The sequence below is a fragment of the Girardinichthys multiradiatus genome, chromosome 15, assembly GCF_021462225.1.
Source record: "Girardinichthys multiradiatus isolate DD_20200921_A chromosome 15, DD_fGirMul_XY1, whole genome shotgun sequence".
NCBI classification, from domain to species: Eukaryota; Metazoa; Chordata; class Actinopteri; order Cyprinodontiformes; family Goodeidae; genus Girardinichthys; species Girardinichthys multiradiatus.
The window spans coordinates 1,060,605-1,088,510 of record NC_061808.1 but is presented as its reverse complement, the minus strand read 5'-3'; the positions used below and the strand labels follow the sequence as shown (position 1 = coordinate 1,088,510).

General features: G+C 46.2%; 1 protein-coding gene across 3 annotated transcripts; it reads left to right on the top strand.

The window, feature by feature from the left end:
• Nucleotides 1–65: 65 nt before the first annotated feature.
• Nucleotides 66–27,906, top strand: cnksr3 (cnksr family member 3). Of its 3 annotated transcripts, none has more exons than XM_047388412.1 (13): nucleotides 66–472; nucleotides 8,850–9,013; nucleotides 9,946–10,148; nucleotides 18,273–18,360; nucleotides 19,713–19,754; nucleotides 22,456–22,575; nucleotides 22,796–22,855; nucleotides 22,936–23,004; nucleotides 23,645–23,791; nucleotides 25,037–25,161; nucleotides 25,231–25,382; nucleotides 26,143–26,229; nucleotides 26,799–27,906. In XM_047388412.1, the coding sequence occupies exons 1-13, from the start codon at nucleotides 421–423 to the stop codon at nucleotides 27,086–27,088; spliced, it is 1,599 nt and encodes a 532-aa protein (XP_047244368.1). In that variant the 5' UTR covers nucleotides 66–420; the 3' UTR covers nucleotides 27,089–27,906. The 3 variants fall into 3 exon arrangements, with proteins under 3 accessions (XP_047244368.1, XP_047244370.1, XP_047244369.1); XM_047388413.1 differs by lacking the exon at nucleotides 66–472 and adding an exon at nucleotides 1,142–1,160; XM_047388414.1 differs by lacking the exon at nucleotides 23,645–23,791.

Genomic DNA, 27,906 nt, shown 5'->3' with positions numbered 1-27,906 from the left:
GAGAAAACAAAGGGGCGTGTCTAACTCCTGTAAAATGACACCCAATCAGCGCACGGTGTGGACTCTTTCTAGGCGAGCAGTTGGACACAACAGAGCGACCAGAAGCGATTCTGTCCGAACTCTTTATGGGTCTTTATCCAAACTTTGTGTGAACTTCTACGGGCCGTCAGGTTGTTTTAAGTGGTCAAAGACCGGTAGGAGCGATTCTAATAGAGTTTACCCGAACTTGCCTGAACATCTAACCGAACCTCAAAGTGTTTCAGAAGGTTAAAGTTCAGCGGGAGTGATTTTGACAGACATCTACAGAATTTCTCTCTGAATTCGGGAGTCGGAGCGGACGTTTCCGTGGGGAGGATGTCCGAGTAGCCGGTCAGGAGACCGTTTGCTCCAGCCTGGTTCTGAAGCTCTGCCCGGGACATCATGGAGGCTGTCAACGGGTGGAGTCCGCAACAGGTGGATGACTGGATGAGAGGTGAGACTGCCACATAATGAGCCTGAATGATAAACAGGTGGATGACTGGATGAGAGGTGAGACTGCCACATAATGAGCCTGAATGATAAACAGGTGGATGACTGGATGAGAGGTGAGACTGCCACATAATGAGCCTGAATGATAAACAGGTGGATGAGAGGTGAGGCTGCCACATAATGAGCCTGAATGATAAACAGGTGGATGACTGGATGAGAGGTGAGACTGCCACATAATGAGCCTGAATGATAAACAGGTGGATGACTGGATGAGAGGTGAGGCTGCCACATAATGAGCCTGAATGATAAACAGGTGGATGAGAGGTGAGGCTGCCACATAATGAGCCTGAATGATAAACAGGTGGATGACTGGATGAGAGGTGAGGCAGCCACATAATGAGCCTGAATGATAAACAGGTGGATGACTGGATGAGAGGTGAGGCAGCCACATAATGAGCCTGAATGATAAACAGGTGGATGAGAGGTGAGGCTGCCACATAATGAGCCTGAATGATAAACAGGTGGATGAGAGGTGAGGCAGCCACATAATGAGCCTGAATGATAAACAGGTGGATGACTGGATGAGAGGTGAGGCTGCCACATAATGAGCCTGAATGATAAACAGGTGGATGAGAGGTGAGGCAGCCACATAATGAGCCTGAATGATAAACAGGTGGATGACTGGATGAGAGGTGAGACTGCCACATAATGAGCCTGAATGATAAACAGGTGGATGAGAGGTGAGGCTGCCAGGGGGTTTAGTTTGTTTCAGTGTGATAATCTGGAACGACGATGACAGGTTGTCAGGTGACAGGTGTTCTAACAGAACCAGAAGTGTTTTTAAAGCCAGAGTCCTCAGTCAGAACATTAAAACCACTCAGTGAAACATCAGCTGAAGGTTTGAGTCCAGAGGAAATAACACCTCCACAAACACCAGAGGCCCACTGAAAATAGTCTGGATTAAAGGGATATTTCACTGCTTTTTGTTTGAAATCTTACACATTGAAACTAGTCAAACCCTAAATCACTAAAGAACCTATAAACCCGGTTTATGTTTTCTTCTGACTTCATTGTGATTTGTTCTGCTCCTGCAGTCACAGAAACCAACAGCTGCTGGTTCTGCATTCAAAAAACCAGAAATGATTAGAACACAGAAAATCAAAACAGGAAGTGGAAGAAGGAAGTTTTATAACTCAGCCTGGGGAGGGCTGAGAAGGTGGTTTTAATGTTGTGGCTGATCTGGAAGTTGGAGTTTAACCTGCTGGTGTTTCTCTCTGTGTCTGTTTCATATTTATGTCCCGACCTGTGGGCTGTTCATCAGGTAAGAAACAGGCCTGACCTGTTCATATCAGACCGGAGAAGTTCCTGATATTTAGATCTGTCCATTCTGGTTGCAACACTTCCCAGAAAAAGTTTTTCCACTAATGATTCCGTTTCTTATCCCAACACTTGTAGCACTCTCCTCATTGCAGAGCTTTGTTCCTGCAACGAAGAGACCAAACCATGAAGAGTTCCAGGTGTTTGGTCCCATTCCTCAGGTGTCCAGCAGTAGTATCTTGTACCTGGGCATATCTGGACCAGATGTGCTGATGTTAGATGGCTTTGGACTCTGCAGCTGTGCTTCAGTCAGTGAAGGTCTGCAGGGCTGCTATAACATTTTTATTACCGTGTTGGAGAAACGAGCCGCTGTGCTCCACTAAGATCTCTGCTGAACTGGTCGGTGTCTGGGGGTTCAGGGTCTTTTGAGGGTGGATCTGTATTCCTTCTGAATCCTGCTCCATGTTCAGTCTCCTCAATCCTCTGATATGTTCAGGATATTCCCACAGAGTGCTGTTGGATCATTCCCAGTGGCTTGGCAGCTCGTCCACTCAGCCTGCCTTGCACAGAAACAGTCCTGATCTGGAGATTTCAGAATCTCTCCATCATCTGCAGCTTGTGATAGAACCTTCACTGAGCCATCTGTGTGGTGCTGATTCTACCTTTCAGGAAAAGCTGTGGTCCGAAAGGACCTTCAGCTAAAACCTTCTGTTCCATCCAAACCAGTGGAGGAAGTTTCCTAGTTAATCTGTTTGTTTTTGGACATCTCTGCAGAAACACAGACTTTAAGCTACCAAACTGCTGGTTGTGGTGTGCAAGGCTTGCAGATTTGCATTGCAGGCTTTGAATATTATTTGATTGCTAAAAAACACAAACAACCTGCAGAAATGTCCAAATGCAACTAGCTGAATGTGAGCTAACAGGTTTGCCAGAAAGGAAATGCACAGTTTCCCACCATATGCAGGAATCCCTTTTATTGGTCCAGACAACAGGAAGTTATGTGTTATTGGTCAGCTCCAATCAGGTGGATTTGAGAAATCATTGCAGTGACTGGATGGATGGATCCATGTTTGTTCCGTGTTGTCCAACCAGAATGGTTGTCGGTCATTTGCTCCAACATTCTTCCTGCATGTTCAAAAAAAGGAAATCTAGTTCTGTTTGTCTTCAACAGGTAGTTACTGGGTCCAGTTTGAGGGACAGGGTCTTAAACTGGACCCAAGGTGGACCATTTACCTTTTGTTGTTGTTTTTTTTTTTAAAGAAGTAAACCCAAGGACCTTGGCAGCCTGACCTCAAGTCCAACAAAGCGGTGCACGGCCAGTAGTCTAGAACTCTGACCAGCATCAACATCTGGAGAAAGTTCCTGCAGCTCCTACTGAAATAAAATATCCTGTAGTAAGCAGAACCAGAACCCTGCAATTATCTGTGGAGTAGTTGTGATATTGCAGTGAATTCCTGACTGTGTTGGGATGAACTCTCACATGTTCAGACAGGTCCACATTCTTCTGGTTCCCTGACAGGTGCAGGAACACCTCAGCTGACGCTCCGACAGGTTTAACACCTCTGAGGCACAACATCGTTACAGACGCTGTTTATTAGGAGGTGGGGAGAAACCAGCTGCAACCTGCAGCAGAACCGATGCTACAGCTGCTGCTAAGATCATCTGGTTGATCCTGGATGGAGGAGACCAGCAGCATCTCCAGATGTTCCACCTTCCAGCATTTAGAGAAACATTGAACCACTGGAGGCTGCAGGATGTTTGGACTGGGTCAGCAGCAAGATGGCTGATCCATGTTCAGTTTATTGTTGGTGAGACTTGGAGGTATCTGCAGGAAACCGAGCCCACAAACAGAGAGCAGAATCTCATATTCTGGTTCTGACTCGGTGGCACACAATATTGGACCTGATGGTTCTGATTATTGATCCGTTTAATCAGTTTCCTATAAAATTAATCTGATGTTATTCTGAAAGTTGCAGTAGACCTGCTACACTGTTCTCAGAGAAACCGGACATCATTCGGACCGTGAACTGGGCCGGTTCCTGTTTGTTCACTTTTCTGAATTCATGGAGCTCTGGAGGAAATCCTGCTTCCTCCTGGACAAAGACTGTGTCCCCTCCCAGATGGTTCTGTTGAAGCTATGAATAACAGCCCTCGTCCTGCTCAGATGGACCTGAATGTTTCCTGTCGAGGTCGGGTCGGATCAGAACTGGCTGGGTGTTTTCCATAAAAGGACCCGTCCTGTGCTGAGTGGTTTCTTTGAATGGTCCCAGAGTTTGATATAAAATCAGTTTTTTGTTTGAACCGTTTACTAAGTAGAGTAGAAGTGCGTCCTTGACCCAGACGGGAGGGGTCAGTGGGACGGTCCGGTCCTGCTTCGTCCGTCGATTTGGATAAATGATTAACGAGCCGAGCCGTTGGTGTTTCTCTTTCCTTACCTGTTTGACTCCCTGACCCATTTCATCCTCTCTGAGCCTCATATACAATGCTGGTTCCTGTCAGATCGGATCGGAAGCAGATGAAGATCCAGAACATCTAATCTGACATCATAATCTGCACTCAGCTGGATCTTTAAGCCCGTCCTTCCGTGTTTGACCTGCAGGTTCTGATCCAGTCACATGTTACTGAGCTCCTGAACAGTCTGCAGCATGTTGCATTTGAAGTTTCAGTTCAGACGAACGGTCCAAGGATCCAAAAATCTCCACAGCTTAAGTTTCACCAGAACCAGATCACGAAGAGGTCATCCCATCAGTACTGACAGAACATCCTGCAGAGGCCAAAGGTCCAGAAACGTAACTGTGAGACAGAGACAGAAACAAACAGATCAGGCCTCTGCAGACAAACAGAACACATGGGAATTCTGTTCTGGTTCTGGTTGGTGAGATGTAGACAGGTGGCCTGCTGCAGACAGGAATCTTCAGCCTGTTTCCTTTTTTAGTTTTTACACATCACTAGTAATCCACTGATCAGTTGGTTCTGATCGCTGATCAGCAGGTCCAACAGTGAAGAATCCGATTTTCCTCCTGTTCATTAAATATATCAAAACAGAAAATTCCCACGTTTTTCAGTTAGTAAACACATCAGCAGTTCTTCTGATGCAGGTTGTTCATCTAAACCCAGTAAAGGTTAGGGATACAGCCGTCGATCCATGAATGGGAATAATCTGGGAATTCTGTTAGAACTCAGAGGAGTTGGGTTGTGTTGCAGACCTTAGAAAGCTGTAAGCAGGTCGGACCTCTAAGGAAACAGGACGTTCTCATTGGTTCCTCTGTTCTCGTCAGCATCATGTGGTCCTCAGCAGCTTTTAACCAGAACCCAATGTTCCACCTGAGAGCTTCATGTCAGACCATACTGTAAACACCTGAAGGGAACATAAGAACTGCTCCAGGATTGGATCTGCAGCAGACTGTCCCTCAGAACCAGTTCAGAGTTCTGCACAGAGAGAAAAGAGTCCAGAGTAGATAAAACCGGAAGGTTTTTGGTTCTGAACTGAGCTGTGATTTCAGTCAATAAATCCAGTAAGTTCTGGATGATTCTTCCCATTACACCATCCTGACACCGGCTCATTTGGGTTTAATTAAAGATGAATCCGACTTCTGGCTCGGCTCCACCTCCTCAGCCCTCATTGATGTGGTCGGAGATTCCACCAACTGTCACCGAATGGCGTCAGGTCCGACTAACAGCGAACGCAGCTTTGTTTGTTGAGTGTCGTCAGTGAAGCCTGCGGTTCTGGTTTCCAGGCGGGGACTGGGAATGTTCCGGGCATCTTTCCAAGCAGGAACGTTCAGGAACTAAGAGTCTGTCCTGGTTTGTTTCTGCAGCAGATCTACAAATGTCTCTGGGATCTCTGTGGGAACTCCTGGACGCGTCAGTGGAACCTGGTCATCCTGATGTTCCCAGGAGCAGCTGAGGAGACTCCATGAGATCCGGGTTTCCAACAGGAACCCGTAGATGTGCTGACCCGCCCACATCCTTTCCCTGAAGCTGTCTGAGATGGATGGATGATTGATGGATGATGGATGGATGTGGAGGTTCCTGCTGTTTCATGTTCTGGAGATGAACTTCCAGTTGCTTCAGGACTGTGAGGAAGAGAAGCAGCAGATTAGAAGTTTGGGAAGTTCTGAGCTGTTTAAAAGCGGTTCTGTGATTAGAGATGAATCAGTGGTTTTAGAAAGATTCTGTTGAGAAAAAAAAACATTTTAGTCAATTTTACGTTAATTTGGACCATTACTACCTTTGAGCTTAGTCAGTTGAGGAACTCTTTGGAACCCGGTTTAAACCCGGATAAGGAAGAGAAGGTTCTTCTCCCTGATTCCTGATTAGTCTGGCGGGAATCTTCCTCCCTGCAGCCGCAGTCATCGTTGACCATCTGTTGTCCTGCTTTTATGACTGGTCCAGTTGGTTTCACACCAGTGGAGCTGGACACCATTTGGTGTGTGTTGTGTTTCCAGCTGAGATGTTGACTCATTGCTGAGCTGGAACCTTAGAGGCTGGTTCTGGTCCTGTTTGCTTGCTGCTCTGCTTCCTGATGCTTCATCAGGCTTTGTGTCTCAGAATACATTTTGAGCTGCGTTGCTCCATTAAACTTTGGTACTGGTGCTGTTGAGGGTTGTCTTTTGGGTTGTTCTGATATTCTGAGTGGGTCCACGTCTCTATTGGCTTTTAGAGGAGTTTTTCACAACGGGTCAGAATAAGAGAAGTGGTGAACTCTTCCTGGGTCAGGCTGCTTGGAGCTCTATTGATCCTTTTATCTCGAACCCCTCATGCTGCTGACGAGGTCGGGTCAGAGGTCAGGGTTTGGCTCAGAATGGCGCCACGGAACCAGCCAACTTCTCTCTTGGAATCCCATGATTTCCCAGGACCTCATGTGGGGTCATCTGGTTCTGGATGAACACTGGGACCAGTTTGCAGAATAAAATTGGGTTCTTCTGCAGGTTCTAGAGTTATCCGAACAGAACCTTCTTAGTGATTTCCTGTTAGAAAACCCCTATAACTGTTTCAGAAGAACTGTTCTGTTGGTCCAACGTGGTGCTGAAGAAAACTGGGACTCTCTTTGTACCGGACCTTAGGTAGATATCATACTGGGTTTCCTGGCCATATTTCTTCACAAGCTGGGAACTTCTGCAGGTTCTAGAGTTATCAACTGGACCTCACGACCTCTTCATGGCCTCTTTCCTCCCATAGAGTCGGATCTACAGATCCACTGCTGACATTAACTTCTCATATGTCCTCATATTTATCGAATTATAAATTCTCATAAATTATGAGATCAGATGTCAAACATATTGATATAAACCGTGAACAATAAATTAACTCAGGATTTATTCCTTCTATTTATTACAGTTTCTAAAATAAAGCACATTATAAACAAGCAATAAATGCATTTTTGTCATATTAACCAAATAATATCATTAATTTCCTGTAGATTTCCCAGATTTGAGGCCAGTTTAGCCTCCAGTGAAGCAGCTCTGTGTTTCAGTTAATCTGCCAAATATTCTCAGCAATCAAGTGAAAATATTCATTCATTAATCAGGTTTTATTATGTTTGAAAATCAGCGTAGAGTTTGCTGAGTCTTTATTTTCTAGGTTTTTACAGAAGCTTGAAATCCTTGAAAATGCCTTAAATTTAAATGTAGTGTTTCCAAAGAGCTTGAATTCCTTGAAGTCCTTGAAAGTGTAACGGGTTTAGTTCTGTCCCGGTCCACATGTGGTGTTGTGGGTTTGTGCTGATGACAGCTCTGTGTGGCAGAAATCTGAAATCTGCTGTACTCTTCCATAGCGACACACAATAACTGAGATTTGTCATTTTATGTATTTTACTAAAAATAAAGAAATAAAACTTGTTTCAAACATTCTGATGCAGAAAGCCGCAGCCTTCAGGGACGCTCATCTAGAGAGCTTCATTTAGCAACAACATGTAGAAACTCTGGTCCTGCAGCATCGGACCGGTCTCATCCCGCCCACAGCTTTCTGCATGGACTGACATTAAAATCAGCAGAAGGTGGGAGTCCACCATCTCAACCTGCTGGTTACCCTCTAACTCCTGACGTATCTCCAGCTCTGGGCTTTAGAAGCTCCCAGCTCAACCAAACACATGAGTTCAGTTTATCTTCATGTCAGGATAGTCCTGGAACATCTGATTAGACACTTTTAAAGGTTTAGATTTTATCTGTGTGTGTGTTTAAGTAACCTATGTAGGACCTTTTCTGTTATTTTCTGGTGTCACATTAATGGTAAATGTTGGGTTGGGAATATACTGGTAATGGTTAGTTTGTTCCACCAGGGGTTCTGGATCTGGGGACGGTCCTTCCTTTTCTTTCCATGCTGTGTCCAGTCATTATTTGACATCTTCTCTCAGGACACCTTGTGACACAGCAGTGATGAGTAGTGAGCCCTTTAGGCTTTATTCATTAAATAATAATTTGTTTTTGGTCTGAAATCTGGAGGAATGTACTGGTCAGGGTCAGGGTCAGGGTCAGGGTCAGGGCATTAATGAATGTAAGTCGAAGTCCTCATGAGGGTAGAAATACAAATCTGTGTGTGTGTGTGGTCCTCTATTGAACCCTGGTTGATGTTTTTAGGCCCGGATCCTAATTACTAACCAATCGCTCTCAGGTTCTGTTGGGTTTTCCTCTCTGTTAAAGCTCAGAGACATGCAGGATGTTGATCAGAACCAAACCTCCTGTTGATAGGATGAAGGGAAGGCGTTGGGTGGAAGCTGTCGGACCTGCAGACAGTTAATATTGACTCAAAGTTTCTCCTGATGTTTCGTTTCAGGTCTGAGAGCAAACAGCTGCAGAGTTTGGTTTCAGTCAGAATCTGGATCAGGAGGATATTTGAGCTTCCTTCCTGAACCCTGCAACCAAACCTTCCTTCATACACAAACATGATTACCCATCAGTGGGCAAATTTACTTTTGGTTTCACCAGAACGTAAAATCCATAAAAGCATCTCATCCAACAGCTGCTCGGACCTTCTGTTCCAGGTCTGAAAGCGAGAAGGTTTAGGAGGTCTACAGCAGCTTCTCCTGCCGTGTGTGAATGCTTCGTGTCTCCTGTGTGTCCCAGGTCTGGATGACAGTCTGCAGCAGTACATCCCATCCTTCCAGCAGCAGCAGGTGGACGGGGAGAAGCTGCTCAGGATGACCCACCAGGAGCTGCTGTCTCTGGGCGTGGTGCGGGTCGGACACCAAGAGCTGGTTCTGGAGGCGGTGGATCTGCTCTGCTCTCTGGTTGGTACCTTGTAGGGAGATCAGCAGGTTTCTTAGTTCCAGACAGAAGATGTGGATGTGGAACATTTCCTGTCACGTTCTGATCCAAACATACTCAGCTGCTGTTCTGGTTTCAGCTGCTGAAATAAACTCAGTTGAAGCTTAAGTTCTGAGTTCATCAAGGTTTGTTAATCAGTGAACCAGGTTTTTACTTTTAGCTGCTGAAGTTTGGACCTGAAACAATCAAAGTTCTGCAGCACGCATTATGGGTTTCCTGTTAAACTCAGAAGGTCCAGAGCAGCAGGTTTTACTGCAGGAAACAGATGGGGCCCCTCCCACCTGTCAGAAAGGCCCCCACCCTTCCCCTGTGGACCGCTGATTCCTGGACCTTTATCCTGGAAGCTCTAGGCTGTACCCAGCAGCTACTGTTGGAGAAACAGCCTACTCAGTTCTCCTCCATCATCAGGTCCAAATTAGATGCTTTATGGTGGTGTTCCACTGCTGCAGCTGGTTTCACTGGTTTTCAGATCTCTGCAGGATCTTTTAGAACTCAGATAAACGCTCCTCTAACTCATATTTGTTTAAAGTTCAGATCCTGCTGATACTTGGAGTTTCTTGGAGCATCAGGACGCCTGCCTGGAACGTTTGACCTTCCTCAGATGAGGTGGAGCTCAGCGTTCACAACATGTTGGACCTTCTGCAGTCAGAAAACTTGGCACCACTAAGTCATTTATCAGACTCTCTTGTTGAGGAAAATCTCAGTGGAGAGAATATTAGTCTGTTCAGAACAGAGACGAGTTCAGTCATTCAGTGGTTCATCTCAACGTTCATCAGCAGGTCCTTGATCAGGACTGAAACCGTCCTGATTGGGCAGGTGGAGACGCTGCTGGTTCTCATGGGAAATGTAGTCTCAGCTGCCACAAACCCGCTCACCTGTTCTTGTTTCTGAACAGAACTATGGTGTGGAGGCGGACAGCCTGAAGATTCTGGTGGGGACGATGCGCACGGCACACCACAACCTGAGCAGCGCCGTGATGCAGCGCCGGAAGAACCCCGAATACCAGAACAAGAACTCCCATCAGCCCTCCAACGAGTTCCTGAGCGCCGTGGTGGATCTGATCGCGGCCGCCAAGAGTCTGCTAGCCTGGTTGGACAGGTAAGACTTGGTAGGACACGCTGAGGACATGGAATATGATCCATGTCAAAGCAGATGGACTAGTCAAAAGTCCTGTTCTGGTTCCTCTAAACTCGGGGACCAGTTTAGCTTTCTGCTGATTTGGTTTCATGATTGGTTTTAATTCCAGGGAAGAGAATTAATAATCTACACTAAGTTGTATTACTGTACAACTCTTAATTTATCACTGGATCCATCAAAAATCAGTCCTCTGTCTGGGCCAGAGAACGGTTCCAAAAGAAGAGGCAGGTTCTGAATATTTATCAGAATTAATATTTCTATGATCAAATTATTTACAGACAATCAAGGATTATATGTTTTTATTAATCTCACCAAGGACTAGATGGATAGAATCATCAATTCAGACTCGAGGTCCGGTTAGAAACAATAAAAACAGGATGAGAAACAACGAAACGACACGATTTCCTTAATTAAGTTAACACAAACAAAATGAAACAAACATTTAAAATATCATCTTAGGTTCAACGTTCATCAAAAGTTTACTTGGAGTTTCTCTCTGGAGGTTTAAAAAAGGCTGCCTAAAAGTCCAAGACCTTCCAACACCTTAAGGTAAATTGAGGGGGAAGGGAAAACGAACCACCAGGAGCCTTTAGGAACCACCGGGAACCTTCTAGGAACCATCAGGATCCTTCTAGGAACCATCGGGATCCTTCTAGGAACCATCTGGAACCTTCTAGGAACCACCGTGAACCAACAGGAGCCTTTAGGAACCACCGGGATCCTTTAGGAACCACCAGGAACCTTTAGGAACCACCAGGAACCTTCTAGGAACCACCGGGATCCTTTAGGAACCACCAGGAACCTTTAGGAACCACCAGGAACCTTCTAGGAACCACCGGGATCCTTTAGGAACCACCAGGAACCTTTAGGAACCACCGTGAACCAACAGGAGCCTTTAGGAACCACCAGGAACCTTTAGGAACCACCGTGAACCAACAGGAGCCTTTAGGAACCACCGGGATCCTTCAGGAACCACCAGGAACCTTCTAGGAACCACCGGGATCCTTTAGGAACCACCAGGAACCTTTAGGAACCACCGTGAACCAACAGGAGCCTTTAGGAACCACCGGGATCCTTTAGGAGCCACCAGGAACTGCAAGAGAAGACAGTGCCTACTTTGAAGGTCCGGAATCAAGCTGTTGGGTCGGTCATGAAGCCGACCTGGACCAGGTCATCCCGATGCCCCGTCTTCAAGCTCAGCTCACAGGGAAATCTTTGCAGAACAGGTTCTGTTCTGTTCTATTCAGAACGGTTCACACTGGTTGGAAGGCTCATGGTTCTGGCTCAGTTTGTTGTTCAGAGAGGCTCATAATTATTCATACCTCTGACGGATTTGGATTTAGTTGTTTTTATTCTGTTTGATTCTGGCTGAGTGACCCAGACAAAGAATGATTAGAACAATGTAGGTCTGTCAATAAACTTTTTATTTGCAATTTTTTAAAAGTGTAAAAAAAATCATTTTCACCCATCTCAAAAATGTACGGAAAAAACTTTGTGTAATAAACCCTTCTTCTAACAGCTTAGCAGCTTCTTCCATGACTCCATTATCTCCCCCATTGATTCTCTACTAGAACAAAGTCAGTTCTCTGTTGGAGGCACCCTTTCACACTGCAGGCAAATTCAGTTCAATTCAGTTTTATTTATAAAGCATCAATTCACAACAGACGCCGTCTGAAGGCTCTTCACAAAGACTTTGAATGGTGCAGGGTTGTTGGGGAGGTTAGAATAAACTACTGAGTGTTAGAGTTTGGATATTTTAGAATGTGAAGGGGCACTAAGTATAATAATAAACTGATAAAGTTTCTCCATCTAGAGCCACTGATGGTCATTGTTATACTAAAAACCACAAGGATTGGGATACCTCCCTCTGTTAGACTGATTACAACCAATGGAAAAGAGAAGGAGTCATACGGGTAGCAGAAATGGAGGGTGTGTTTGGACCTCAACCATAACTGAGCCAGTTTAGGCTAAACCTGACTCCCCCTTACTCCAACCAACAGGGAGGAAGGCGGAGGTAAAAATAATTGGAGAGAGTTGTTTCCTGTTGCATTGTGTGAAAGGTGGGTAACTTTAAAATGGACTAAGTCAATACAATCAAATCATATAGATTTTAAGTCAGGTTCATACATTCCTATTAATCCTAACTATCAAACAGTCAGATTCAGTTATTTATTCAAATTGGATAAAAAGTTTTTCTATCTAAGGAAACCCAGCAGATTGCATCCAGTCAGTGACTTGCAGCATTCACTCCTCCTGGATGAGCATGTAGAGACAGTGGACAGTCACTGGTGTTGACTTTGCAGCAATCCCTCATACTGAGCATGCATGTAGCGACAGTGGAGAGGAAAAACTCCCTTTTAACAGGAAGAAACCTCCAGCAGAACCAGAACCAGGCTCAGTGTGAGCGGCCATCTGCCACGACCGACTGGGGGTTTGAGAGAACAGAGCAGAGATACAAAAAGAACAAAGAAGCACTGATCCAGGAGTACTTTCTATGGGAAGGAAAAGTAAATGTTAATGGATGTAGCTCCTTTAGTCGTTTCATCTAGAAAGAAAGAACAGATAAACTCTGATCCAGTTTTCAAGGTTAGAGTCTGAAAGAGAGAACATAGAGTTAGTCACAGTAGAAGCTCAGTCAGTAGCCATGTCTAGGAGAGAGAAAGGGTTAAACACTAAAAGACAGGGTCATGTGTCAAGTGCAAATGTGGCCAAATCAGATTTTTTTGTGTGAAGTCCAGTGACCAGGTCAGACTTTTAGAACAAGTGTGAACACTCAGATCTGGCTCGTATCTGATTTGTTCAATTCAGACTTGATCCACTTCTACATGTGGTCCTGAATCGGACTCATATCTAATCTTTTTGAATGCGACTCCAGTGGGAACAACCACTGTGACGTCACTTTCTAATGACATTTGTCACAACTTTACTCCGGCGGGAAGTGATAACAGTTAGAATCAGAATCAGAAAAGCTTTATTGCCAAGTACGTTTTTGGACATACAAGGAATTTGTTTTGGCGTAGTCGGTGCAATACAATACAAATTAAACAGTATAAACATATCTACAATATAATATAAATATATGTGCACAGTTTTAAGTGAGTGAGAGTAAATATAGAGCAGTATAAGATGCAAGAGCAATACAACAGTGCAGATGATCATTGTGCAAGTAAAGCAGGAGTCCAAGCTGAGCGTTAATGTAACTCATAGAGTTACAGGTTACAGGTGTCCTGTCAGCAAAAAAAGGGGGGTGTGGGTGAAAGGGAGAGTGTCAGGGTGGTTTCTGGGCTTTGTTAACCAGGCTGGTGGCAGATGGGAAAAAACTGTTCTTGTGGCGTGAGGTTTTGGTCCGGATGGACCGCAGCCTCCTGCCAGAGGGGAGAGTCTCAAAGAGTCTGTGACCGGGGTGGGAGGGATCAGCCAGAATCTTCCCGGCCCGCTTCAGGGTCCTGGAGGTGTACAGTTCCTGGAGCGACAGTAGACTGCAGCCAATCACCTTCTCAGCAGACCGAATGACACGCTGCAGCCTGCCCTTATCCTTGGCTGTAGCAGCGGCGTACCAGATGGTGATGGAGGAGGTGAGGATGGACTCAATGATGGCTGTGTAGAAGTGCACCATCATAGTCTTTGGCAGGTTGAATTTCTTCAGCTGCCGCAGGAAGAACATCCTCTGCTGGGCTTTCTTGATGAGGGAGCTGATGTTTGGCTCCCACTTGAGATCCTGGGAGATGATGGTTCCCAGGAAGCGGAAAGATTCCACAGTGTCAATTGTGGAGTCACAGAGGGTGATGGGGCAGGTGGGGCTGGGTTCTGCCTGAAGTCCACAACCATCTCCACTGTCTTTAGAGCGTTGAGCTCAAGGTTGTTCTGGCTGCACCAGTCCAACAGATGGTCCACCTCCCATCTGTACGCAGACTCGTCACCATCAGAGATGAGTCCGATCAGGGTGGTGTCGTCCGCAAACTTCAGAAGCTTGACAGACTGGTGACTGGAGGTGCAGCTGTTGGTGTACAGGGAGAAGAGCAGAGGCGAGAGAACACAGCCTTGGGGGGAACTGGTGCTGATGGTCAGGGAGTCAGAGACGTGCTTCCCCAGCCTCACGCGCTGCTTCCTGTCAGACAGGAAGTCAGTGATCCACCTGCAGGTGGAGTCGGGCACACTCAGCTGGGAGAGTTTCTCCTGTAGCAGAACTGGGACGATGGTGTTGAAGGCAGAGCTGAAATCCACAAACAGGATCCTGGCGTAGGTTCCTGTGGAGTCCAGGTGCCGGAGGATGAAGTGAAGGGCTAGGTTGACTGCATCATCTACAGACCTGTTGGCTCTGTAGGCAAACTGCAGGGGGTCCAGGAGGGGGTCGGTGATGTCTTTTAGGTGTGAGAGCACAAGGCGCTCAAAGGACTTCATCACCACAGAGGTCAGGGCGACGGGTCTGAAGTCATTAAGCCCTGTGGTCCTTGGCTTCTTGGGAACAGGGACGATGGTGGAGGACTTGAAGCAGGCTGGCACATGACATGTCTCCAGTGAGGTGTTAAAAATGTCTGTGAAGACTGGAGACAGCTGATCAGCGCAGTGCTTCAGGCTGGCTGGTGAGACAGAATCCGGACCAGCAGCTTTCCGGGGGTTCTGTCTCCTGAAGAGTTTGTTGACGTCCCTCTCCTGGATGGAAAGAGCCGTCCTCGGCGTGGGTAGGGGGCTGGTGGGGGGGAACTTCAGGGTGGGGGTTGGAGGTGCCAAGGCCCCTCTTGAGGTTGGGGAGGTGGGGGTGGTGGATTGTGGCTGCAGCTGTTGGGGGGCGTCGTGGGAGATGGTTGCAGGACTGTCCCTTTGTCTTTCAAAGCGGCAGTAGAACTCGTTCAGGTCGTTGGCGAGGCGTCGGTCGTTGATGGAGTGGGGGGCTTTCGGCTTGTAGTTGGTGATTTGCTTGAGCCCTTTCCAGACAGACGCAGAGTCGTTGGCTGAGAACTGGTTTTGGAGCTTCTCAGAGTACAGTCGTTTGGCCTCTTTCACTGCCTTGCCAAACTTGTACTTGGCCTCTCTGTATATGTCTTTGTCCCCACTCCTGAAGGCCTCTTCCTTATCCAGTCTTAACATTCTGAGTTTAGCTGTGAACCAGGGTTTGTCGTTGTTGTAACTCACCCTGGTGTATGATGGTACACAGCTGTCCTCACAGAAGCTGATGTAGGAAGTCACAGCCTCTGTGTACTCGTCCAGACTGTTGGTAGTAGTCCTGAACACATCCCAGTCTGTACAGCCTAAACACGCCTGGAGATTCTCCACAGCCTCACTGCTCCACTTCCTTGACGTCCTCACAACAGGTTTGCAGAGCTTTAGTTTCTGCCTGTATGCAGGAATCAGGTGGACCATGATGTGGTCGGATTGGCCCAGTGCAGCACGTGGGACGGCGTGATAAGCGTCTCTGATGGTGGTGTAACAGTGATCCAGAATGTTGTCCTCTCTGGTCGGACATTTTATAAACTGTCTGTATTTGGGGAGTTCGTGGGTCAGATTACCTTTGTTAAAGTCACCAACGACGATTACTAAGGAGTCCGGGTTGGTCCGCTCCACACTCAGTATCTGGTCGGCGAGCATGCGCTGTGCGACCTGCACGTTAGCTTGCGGCGGGATGTAAACACCGACCAGGATGAACGAAGCGAACTCACGGGGGGAATAGAAAGGCTTACAGTTTATGATGAAGGCTTCCAGGTCTGGAGAACAGTGCTGCTGAATCACTGTCACGTCGTTGCACCAACCACTGTTGAGGTAAAAACAGATTCCTCCACCTTTCGCTTTGCCGGAGAGTTCCGTGTCTCTGTCCGCTCTGTAGAGCTGGAATCCTGCCAGCTGCAGCGCAGAGTCCGGTATTAATCCACACAGCCACGTCTCCGTGAAGCACAAAACTGCCGATGAATAAAAGTCCCTGTTTTTCCCCAACAACAGTTGTAGTTCCTCCATTTTGTTGGGAAGTGAGCGCACGTTAGAGAGAAATATTCCAGGTAACGGTGTTCGTAGTCCACGCTGGCGAAGACGTACCAGCACCCCAGCCCGTTTCCCTCTCTTCCGGCGTTTCACTGCGTGAACAAAGGTGAACAAAGGTGAGCGCACCTTTAACCAGGATGTCCAAATATTCCAGAGCAGTAGGTAGAAATGTTGGAAATAACTCCTCTGGTGTAGTAGCCCTGATGTTCATGAGTTCTTCTCTGGTGAGAGAGCTCCGGGTACCATCACAGAAGACCGTTTTAAAGCAAAAAACAAAACAAAACAATGCGCACCAACACGCCGAGGCGACCATCTGCGGCGCCATCTTGATGCAGGATGGATGAGAGCTACAACGGTCCTTAACAGTAGAGGGACAGCAACACACTAGACCTCATTAATATATGGACTGCCACCTTTTTTTCAGCCAAATTGGGATTTGGATCTTCCTGCATCCAAACAGACCTCTCTGATAAAATGAGTTTCAGTTATGCTTTATTTGTGCGTTTCCTCCTAAGCACCCGCTGACACATTAAATGGATCTGTCAGATAGGCACGTTACAAAAGCAATGACACTAATGTCTTAGATGTTTGCTGGACCAAAGTGTGCTGTGTGTGACATCATTTACACATGCAGGTCAGTTTACATTGGAGTCCAGTATAGGCAACATTTTAAAAGTAATGTGAAGGACGACGCAAACAAATCTGATTTTAGAAAAAAATCAGAACTGAGCATCAAGACCTGCAGTGTGAAGGGAGCCGAAGAGACGCCAGTTATGCTGCCACCTTCCTTAACTAGAGGGAGAAGAACGGAAAAAACTGTCCCTGTAGAGACAAGCATCTCCTGACTGGAGCTGCTCTCCACATTCAGGGTTTCCAACGTGCAGAATCACCTCAGAGTTCTGGTTCCTTGAGGGTCCGTTTGGGTCAGATATATTGGTTGGTTGTTCTGCAGGGAGAGCTTGTAGAGCTGTTGGAACGGATCATCCAGAGCATTATGACCACTGGTCAGATAAGATCTGAGACCTTTTAAGTACCAGAAGATGTTGGAGTTTGATCCAATCAGCTTCCTCTGAAGCCTCACAGTAAAAACATGTCGATTTATTTTCTGCAGCAGGATAAAATGAGCTGAAAATGTGCCAAGATTGATACTGTTGGCAGAAAGTTCACTGACAGCAACAGTTTACACAGAACCACAGACAGCTGACTGGTATCGATGTGTTTTCTGTGAGGAGGAATCTCCTTAACCGTGTTTTCTCAAACATCACATTCTAAAACTCCAGATGATTTCAGAATGGAAATGCATATTCCGGAGAAATAAATGGAATCTCAAACTGTTTTCATTTTTAGGCAGCTCCAGAAACCAGATTCCCATCCTCAGAACCACATTTCCTCCTGCAGAATCATGTTTTTATCTAGAATGTAATGAGCTACAGGGCAAAAACTAACTGCAGGATCAACAGATACGTTCCTGTAGTTTCCATGTGATCATTGGGAAACTCACAACGTCTGCTCCACCTTTAGAAACTCTACTCTGACTGGGCAGTTTGAACTTTAACTGAGCTGCTACCGTCCAATCAGGTTTGAGTAAACAGAAAATGTTCTATTATGTTCACAAAACTTCACTTCTTCTGCTCTCTGTGAAACTGACTCCTACTGATTCTTTACTACATGAACAGAGTCTCATAGGCAGATGAATCAGGCTGAATTTCTCAGCTGAGTCTTAAGTTGAGTTTTTGGACTCAAGACCAGCATCAGAGATAAATGGGTTCCTTTGGTGTTCCTTATAAGTGAGATCATGAGATGTTCCTCAGCCGGAATGTTTGCAGACGTTCACTGCTCAGTGAGAGATCGAACGTATTGAACGTGTGAAGGACTCTCAAGCTTCATTCATTCATCTTTTAACCACACCCACTGATGTAGACCAGATCAATAATCAGATGTTTGTGCACCTAAACAAGGAACTGGACTTTGCACCAGTTTGCTCTCAGTAAACAGACATTTTCTATATAAATATATTGATTTGGTGGGAAACAAAAATGATTTTTAAATAAAATTGTGCATCTAGAACAGGATTATAATCATAATAATTATAATGATCTTCTGTTTTATCAGGTCTCCTCTGACAAGCCCCAACGACTTCACGTCCACCAGAAGCAGAATCATCCAGCTGTGCCTGGAGCTCACCTCCACCGTACAGAAGGTCGGTGATGCTCAGAAGAAGCAGGAACACAAAGGGTCATGAACTGAAGTCGATCCCAACTCCACTGTTGCAGATGCAGCAGATAGCTTCTGTTTACAGGAACTAATGCTGTTTTTAATGATAAAAGGGGTACAAACAGGAAAGTCTTAGATTGGACACCGTGATGTTTACTTCTCTCTGTGGTTCAGTCCATCTGCTTGGTCCTGTGGATGTTTAGACTGTTCTCAGAATCAGTGTTCAGGCTGGAAATGTTACAGCTTTCAATCTGAATCTCTTGGTTTTATTCGACTTCATGAAAATTTAGCAAGAAGCTTCTTTTTTTTATATATATATATATATATATTTTTTTTGCAGCACTAGAGGCCTTTATTTTAAATTTTTCGATAGTAGGTAGACAGGAAAGAGGGCAAAGAGAGTGCAGACATTCAACAAAGGTCGCTGGGACTCAAACCCGGGACAGCCGCATCGAGGACTATAGCCTCGGTCGCCCGCTTAACCCCTACACCACCAGCGCCGCGCCCAGGAAGCTGCTTCTGCAAATGCATCAGTGAGGTGAAGGTTTCCTCTCTCGCCCGAACAGAAGGTTTCAGTTTGATTAAAAACTCAGGCAGAAGAAGCAGCTTAGCTCCTGTGATGGTTTTCCCAGCACTTCTTCCACAGACGCTCCCTCCCAGCAGGGGCCATGTGTTTGGATAGCTGCTGCAGCACGTCGCCTCCCTGCATGTCTCTGCAGACATCTGTGAGGTGTCTCCAGCCTGTGCTGTCATGCAATCATCCTGTCAGCCCGTTTACAGCCAGCTGTTATTTAACCGACCGCGGGAAGAATCCTCTGTGTCTCTGGGAGGCAATTGTGGTCTCTTCCCCCTGCTTTCACTCTCCTGCAGGCTGTCATTTCTCAAATATTTGTTTTCCCACTGACAGTCTGCTCCTCTTTTTCCTACCAACCTCCAACAGTTCCAGCTTTGGAGGAGGAAAGTTTTGTGGCTGCTGACGTCTGCTTTTTCTCACAAACTCATTTAAAAACATCCTAAAAACTCTGCATGTTTGAGGTTTTTGTTGCTCCAAATAAAACGCTGAGTCTGTTGGTAAAGTTGGAAAGTGCGACATTCATTTGAGGAGATGAACTCAGAAATATAAGAGATGACTCCTGCAGGGTTGTCCTTTTTTTACTGACTCTTCTGGTTCTGTTAGAACCGTTTAGCAAACAGAACTCGGTGTCTGGCTTTGATTCATGTGACACTGGTTCCAGATAATTTCCAGATAAAGTACTTGTCAGCTGTTTGTTCCTCAGCAGGATCAGGCTGCAGCTGTCTTCCCTGATAAATATGTATCTGTCATCTCTGTGCCTGCAGGACTGCACCGTGTATGAGATGGAGGAGAAGATTCTGGAGGTGGTGAGTACACCTTCTTCATCTTCTGTCTGTTCCTGATCAGAAGCACGCTCTCTTCCTTTTGTTGATGTGAAGCTGCACGATTGTTTGTTCAGATCTGGAACGTCCGCTTCCTGTCTTAGATAACGCTTCCTGCTGGACGTTCCTTGAGAACAGAAACCTTCAGCTGCGGAAATGACTAAAAGCTTTTCTTGCAGCAGCAGAAGCTCGGTGTTCCTGGATTGAAGCTCAGGCTCATTGGTGTTCCTGCTGAAGTCACTGTTTACTGGGGAGCAGCTGGATGAAAGGAGGTGTGAAGCTGCTGCAGGTTAAACTCAGCTCAGAAACATTAAAGTTTCAGTTGGATTTCTTCTGTAGGTAAATAAGAGGACGGCTTATCCTGCCCCCTGTCTGTCAGCAGCTTTTACTGCAGCAGAATGAATACAAGTAAAACCTCCTGAATACAGATGTGGATGAAGATGTTCCATCAAAGAAAGAAAACCACTCAGTCGTCCCTCAGATACTCAGATAACGTGAAGATAACATAAAGTCATCAACAGAAAATCAGATGGTGATGATGGTCCCTCTTCCTTCATGCTTTGGTGGAATCAGTCGCTGCCTGTACATCTGTGTTATGGTGCGTTCACACCGAACGCGGATTCTGCGATAGGAGCGGCCGATTTACACGTTATCCCTATGTATAGGTGCGTTCAGGATGGGAGCGTCGCAGTGCGAAGGAGACGGAGGACGCGGTGCGGAAGGCGGAGCGAGAGCGATGGACAAATTAAAAAATCTGAAGTTTTTCCTAAATTCGCGTCGCGTCAACCAATCAGGGACTGGATGTGGTGTGACGTAGGGTGAAAGACTGCAGCGGAGAAGAAGCGGTTGTCAATGAAGATGGAGGACCAGATCATAGTGACAGTGTGCAGCAAGCCAGAGATGTATGACTCAACTAATTACTTTTACAGAGACAAGTACAGAAAGGACCTGGTTATGTTTAGGCACAAATATCTTATATTTAGGAGATGTGGACATTAAAAATCGGCAGTTTTTTTTTACTGAGCAGAGATTTATTTACTCACTGAAGACAGATGGACAGGATTTCAGCAGCGGGGATACAGCGCCGGTAGTTGGTGTCCCGGAGGCCGATTCATCTCCCAACGCGGGACAGCAGATCTTCGAACTGGGTCCCGGATAGACAGAAGTACCGCTGAAATCGACCGTCATCCAGACGCAGCTCCTGGAATAAGTGGTGGTAATCTCCGAACTGTTCCTGTCCCTGAAGAATCTGGTGAACCCAGGGACGTTGACGTCGGTGGCGTTTTTTGGCTCTCCACCGGTAAAACACAGTAATTAGGTCCATGAAAATCCATGTCCGCCATGTTCAGTTGAAACCAGCAAGCAGCAGATGGAAGCTCCTCCTACTTGATGACGTGGCGAAGCGTTGCCGCTTGTTGCCATTTGGCAACGCGAAGTTCACGTGGAATATCAAGCGGGCATAAGCACACAAATGACGCGAAATATTCACAGAATCCGCGTTCGGTGTGAACGCACCATGAGACTCCTCAGGTTAGAAGGTAAGCGTCTTCATGCTGCAGCTTCTTCTACAGATGTTCAGAAGGATTGAGGTTAAGGGATCATCAGGCCCACTTCAGAAGAGTCCAGACTGACTCTGGACAGCACATTTTGCTCCAGCGCTCCAGGATAGTCTCCAGATTTCCTTCCAGACACCCTGTATCTGATTCAGTCAAGCAGCCCCAGACCATTACCGAGCCTTCTCCGTGTTTTACTGTGGCTCCAGAGCTGTTGTAACTGGCCAATAAGCTTCAGGGTTGTCTCATCATTTTACCAGATGTTTTCCCAGAAGCTCAGTGCCTCATCATGCGTTTTAGTACTTGTTTCTAATCATGGTGTCCTCCTCGGCTGTCCTTCGTTAGGTCCACTTAAAATCACAGGATGCTGGATGGTGGGATCTGACACTGATGGACCTGGACCCTAAATAACATGCAGCTGTGGTCAGAGGAGCATGAAGCTGAGTGGAGATGTTCTGATAGCCTACAGGTTCAACACGCTCCTCCATCGGTGACTCTCTGTAGCTTTCTGTGGTCCTCCCTCAGTGTGGGACACCCCATCATACCTAACAGCACAATGACTACTGTTCATCCTTTAAATAGGCCATCTGATGTCCTGCAGGACACACCTTAGCTCAACACGTCCCTGTGGACACGTCATGTTCTTCAAAGCCAGTTTAATTAGTTTATTCAATTATTCTGTTGAGGTCTGAGAGCATTGTCTGATTTTGATCCATTGATTTTCAGTAATTAATTAGTTTAGTCTGTTTGGACCTGGACTCAGACCTCTGAAGTTCTCAGGACTATTCACTGGCTTTAAGAGTTGGAAGCTTAGGTCTGGTTCTCAGAGATGCTCGACCAGGACCAAAACAAGAACCTCTGCTAAACAGTGCAAAGTCACCTCCAGAACCTGATCTAATTAATTTACTGAAGATCTTGATTGCTCCATAGTGAAGTGGAGACCATACATATCTGAGATCCGTGATGATGAGGTTTGGTTTTTAGCTAGAACTTTCAGAGCTTCTATATATACTGTTTAGAAAGCCTTAGAAGTCCAGGTTCTGTTGGTATAAAGTTCTCCTCGGAGTGTTTTCAGATAAAATTGATTTAAACCCTGACGTCTGATGGTTCAGAGGTTTTCTGCCATGTTTCAGTCTAAGGCTCTGAATGCCGTCTGTGAGAAGACCGTCCAGGCAACCTGTGACCCCTCGAAGAGAGAGACGTCCTGCCTGGAGGAGGTTCACATCACCAACATCAGGCCTGGAGAGGGACTGGTGAGTTTAGATCCAGACAGACCTCATCTTCATCAGCCGCGAAACGAGAAGCCTCAGTTCAGACTTTCTCTGAGGAGCTCTACCAGATGTTTGTGTTTCAGCAGGAACCTTGGTCCATTTAGAGAGGAAAACCAAAGCACATACAATTCAGAATGCAGATCTGCTCTAACTATGTGAGCTGGTCTTATCCTCAGACCTTCACTGTTGTTTGATCTTCCAGGGAATTTACATCAAATCCACCTACGATGGACTTCATGTCATCACAGGAACTACAGAGAACGTGAGTCTGCTGCAGCTGCTGCTGTTAGAACCAGAACTGAGCTGTAAACACTGACATTTGTTGGTCCTGCCTCTGTTCAGTCTCCTGCAGATAAAACTCAGAAGATTCACGCTGGAGATGAAGTTATTCAGGTCAACAAGCAGACAGTGGTGAGTCCAAACTTCTCGTTCATTTATCCAACCTCTCCTCTGTCAGCTAAATATGAAGCTTCAGAGCAGAATGATGGACCAATGTAGGAACAACCACAGGACGTCTGCACAAACTGATTCTCTTCTACAACTGAACAGATTCTCGTCTGCTGCACAGAAACTTTGTTCCTTTGTGACAACTTTACACTGAGACATGCTGGACTGCTGCAGGAGAAACAACAGACATGCAGAGTTGATCCACACTGGATCAAGTTCTGGATCAGGAGCTGTCATTAGAGCATGTGTGAGAAGAGTAAAACATGTCTGAGTATAAATCCCTGAGGAACTCCACTGAGGAACAAATACCGTTGGGGGAGTAACAATCAAAGATGGTTTTCAAAGCTGTGTTATGATTCATACTTTGGTTAACTTAACGAAGCATCAGTTTCCCATGAGAGCAAGCTGGTTTGCCTAAATGTTCTCCATCAGCTGTGACAGAAGCTTTCGCTTTATAGGTCAGAGGTAATCCAGGTTGGAGCTACAGCAGATGTCGCTAGGCTAGCTGTTTACCTTCATTTACAGTCTTTATGCTAAGCTAAGCTAACCAGCTTCTGATTCCCTGACCCCACTGATGTTAACTTCTGCTCTGTGGTTGGCTCAGGTGGGCTGGCAGCTCAAACACTTGGTGGAGAAGATGAGGACGGATTCTGGAAGCATCACCTTGGTGGTGAAGAAGAGGCCGTCAGGAACTTTGGGAATCGCAGCTGCTCCGCTGAAAAACCTGCGCTGGAGGCCGCCGCTTGTACAGGTGCTCAGCCCGTCATCCAGACTTCTGGCTGAAGTTTCTGATGTCCAGAGCTTACATGCAGCACCTGAACACACCACAGAACAAGCCTAGTCCCTCTGTAGATGAAACTTGAAACCAGAAACAAATTCACATGAACATCTGAACCCTTTAGTCAGGATGAACCAAGTATCTCCATCTAACCTCTAGGTGGCGGTAATCGCCACCCAGGGCGGATAAACTGGCTTCAGCTGCTGTCAAAGCCTGAAGAGAAATCTGAGAAGTCCAAAATAAAGCAGACCTGAGATCAGCTGCAAATTAAATGTTCTTCATCTGAGGGAGGAGGTGAGGTTTTACGTGAATAGGAAGATCTGAAGCTCTCTGAGCCAGATTCCTCAGTTGTTTCAGTGTACCTCCTTCAGGAGCAGCAGCTCTTTCAGGTTCAGCTCCTTCAGTCTGTTTCTGCGTTTGCAGAACAATGGAGATGTTTTTCTCCCTCTTTTCCCTGAAAGAATCCAGCAGGAAACGCTCCGGACTCTCCTTGGAGGATGACTCATTGGTTGGCTCTCTGAGAGGCGGGCTGTGCTGGTCCAGGATGTGAGTGTTTGGAGAAGATAAGCTTCTTCAATAACTCGCTGAAGGTCAGGGTCAGGTTCTGTCTCAGGTTATCACCTTTCACCAAGTTGCCCCAGAACCTCTGCTTGGGTTCCTCTTATCCAACTTTTCTTTCGTTGTTCTAATGTTGTTCAGCTTAATTCGAGCCACACCAACAGGAAGTCACAAAAGAGCAGGAGTTTCAAAGTACAACAGAAAGAAAAGCTGAAAAATGAACTTCACTTTAAAAAGCAGGATTAAGGGCGCGGCGCTGGGTGTTGTAGGGGTTAACCACATATAGAGGCTATAGTCCTCAAAGCGGCTGTCCCGGGTTCGAGTCCCGGACCCGGCGACCTTTGCCGAATGTCTCCCCCTCTCTTTGCCCCTCCTTCCTGTCTACCTACTGTCAAAATAAAGGCCTCTGGCGCCAAAAAAATATCTTAAAAAAAAAAAAAAAAGCAGGATTAACCTGCAGGAGATAAACTGTGTTCATGGTTCCTGCAGCTTCTGAATGTCGGTTCTGAAGGTGGGAACCAGCAGCAGCTGTGATGTTTCAGCCTTATTTTATCTTTTTATTACCTTGTGATGTGGAAGTCCACTGGAAGCTGGAGCAGACACCAGCAGGAACCTATCTGTTGGGACTTCTCTGATCCACATCACTTTTCCTTCTTTTAGACGTCTCAGGGCGCTCCCAGTCTCTACAGATCTCCAAAATCTACAGATGCTCCAGGGAGGAAAGGGAAGACCACCATCCTGGATCTGTACATCCCTCCTCCTCCAGCAGCTCCATACGTTCCTCTGTGAGTTCCACACTTATTCATTTTCTTCTGCATTTCCAACTGTGAGACTGAACCTCCTCCTCCCTGCAGGGAGAAAAATATCGCCTCAGTCGGGAAAACACATCCTGTATCTCCAAACTCGTCTCTGGATGCAGACGTTCACCAACATCTTGCTGAGGATCCTCCTTCTGAAGTCAAGCAGCTGGTTCCGATCCGCCTCAGACAGCGTTCCACTTCCCGCTGTGAGTAAAACAGAAAGGCATGCAATGCTACTCCTTGTCCTTACAGAGCAGGAGATGGTGGAGTTGATCTCATTGAGCTCCTCATGGTCCTGGTTTTTGAAGCTCACAAATCTATCAGGTCAGCAGTCTGAGAGAGGAGAGTTCTGCTGTGATGTTTAAAAAAGGTTAGAGAATGTTTGGAGCATCCAGGTCTGGAACGGTTGAACTTACTGAATGTGATGGAAGAGAGCTGATTATTTTTCTGATGGTGTGACCTAAAGGATCTCACCTGATCTGAGGTCAGAACCCTGTGGGACACCAGAACTGACTCAATGACAAGAACATAGTAGAATCACCTGTCAAAAATAAAACCAAAAAAAAATCTCAGCAGCTCCAAGTGCACATATGGACCTAACGGTTCTGCGGGGTTCTGATCTATTTATCAGACTAAAGCAGGAACTTTATTCTAATCATTTTTAGTCTTTAGTGTGAAAGAAGCCTTCAGATGGAAGTTCTGCTTCAGAATCGTTGGGTCTGTGTTTCCAGTCTCAGCATCAAACTGAACCATCTTCTGGCTTATATCAGTGTTTCATCGGTTATTCGCCACCAACTGAGGATGCTTTTCGTCAGAACTCTAAACAGAACAGACATTCAGAGCTGTTCTGGGTTTGGGTGCTGGGACGGAGGTCCACTACAGGTTTTAAATGGCGTCTCGGTTGCTGATGAATTCAGACTTGTCTCTCACTCCTCCTAAAGGATTCTGTTTGTTGACCTTTTCCAGGTAAACCTCGGCCCGTCTCCATGCCGGTGGACTCCATCCTGGGAGTATCCGGCTCTTCCTCCAAACGTAGAGCTCAGGGAAGGAAAGGTAGGCTCACCTGTCCCAAACAGCCTCAGACTCAGTCACTGACTCTGAATGCTGCAGCAGAACCAGCTGCCACCTGCCAGACCAAACTCAGGGACTCAGGTGTTTGATCACCTAATCAGCAAACACAAGGAGTCAAAGGGGCGGAGTCAAAGAGGCCCTCAGACTCATCTCAACAGTCTCTGTAATAAAATATCTTAAACTGAAAACCCAGAAATAATTCTAGAAATTCCATTTTTGTGAAAAATTCTGCTTTAACTGTTGTTGTGAAACATCTGAAACCATAAATAAAAACATGAATCATGTTTTTATTTAATGAGGTGGAATGATCATGTGACCCAGTGGTCCAATCCAGCGCCACCTCACTCAGTCTTCTTCTCCTTAGATTGTTGCTATTTAATCTGAATGCTTTGATTTCATTTAGTAATGCTGTGGTCCAAGAAAAGTTCTGCTAAAATTCTGGTTCCGTTTTATTTGAATGTAATATTTTACTGTTTTATGGAGGATCTTGGAATAATTTCAGGGATTGGAGCTGTTTCCTGAATGCCCTGCTGCTCTCCTCTCCTGAACAGGTAGAGAGGACCCGCACAGGTACCTGAGCAACGAACGGATCAGCACCATCACCGAGGAGGAGCCGTGCTTCCCTCTGCCATACCGAGGACACCCGTCTGTCCGCGGCGTCGACCACATCAGAGGCAGCCAGTGCTTCGTCAGCACCGACCTGCACAACAGCGCCACCATGCTTTACCAGGAAGCAGCTGCCAAGAAGTCTCCTGCAGCTCCGGCTCCTCAGACCAGATCCAAAACGTCCACGTCTCTACTTGGAGGCTGGTTGGCTCGTCTGAGGCTGCTCAGTCACTGAGGAGGAAGGAAGGTTCCTGTGGTTCATTAGCAACACAAAATAAAGAGAATCTTCTTAACTTTGAGCTTTTCATCTCAAACATGGTCAGTTGGTCAGAAGACATGGCCCAGGTGTATGCAGGAACCTTCAAGAACTGTTTGAGATCCCAAAGGTGAAATTCATTCATGCTGAAGCTGTAAGGAGCTCCCCTGGGGCTGGGTTCATCAGAGAACCCTGAGAAGGTTTCTAGCAGAGCTTTATGTTCCCTAACAAGTGTTTCTGCCTCGTGTTCCAACACCTAACAGAACCTTCAGTCTCCCGTTCTACAGTTTTTAATGTTGTTTTAGTTCTTGAGACCTGGTCCAGGATCAATGTATGGTCTCCAGGGACCTGCTGTTCCACCTGCACACTCAGATCTTTCAGGATTTAATGTTTGGTCAACCAGAGGAACCTGAAGTACCACCGAAGTCTTCAACTTTGTTGAAACTTTCAGACAAACAACTTTAAGTCTCTGCTTTCTCCTGCATGGAAACATCTTCATTGTTCTGCTGAAGAGGAGCAGAGTCATGAGAAAGATCGGTGGAGATATCCAGAACAGGTTTTTCGATGTCTGCTGGGTTTTAACCTGAACTTTGACCTCATTTGTTCTATTCTCTGAAGCCTTGATTAAGTTTCACTTAACTTCCATCATGATTTTCATTAGGAGCTGCTGTTCCCTGCTGCTGCTGTTTAAGGAATCTGCTGGTTTATGCTTCAGTGCGTCTGATTGGTTGATCATGTTGTTTAATGTCTGTTAATAGAAAACGATCAGAATAAAGTGGATTTTATATTTAAATAAA

Excerpts from the sequence above, each read along its gene's own strand:
- cnksr3 (XM_047388412.1), top strand. The coding sequence starts at position 421 with ATGGAGGCTGTCAACGGGTGGAGTCCGCAACAGGTGGATGACTGGATG. Across the intron at positions 18,361-19,712 it reads TCACCTCCACCGTACAGAAG|GACTGCACCGTGTATGAGAT; the intron begins GTCGGTGATGCT and ends CTGTGCCTGCAG. Across the intron at positions 25,383-26,142 it reads ACAGCGTTCCACTTCCCGCT|GTAAACCTCGGCCCGTCTCC; the intron begins GTGAGTAAAACA and ends GACCTTTTCCAG.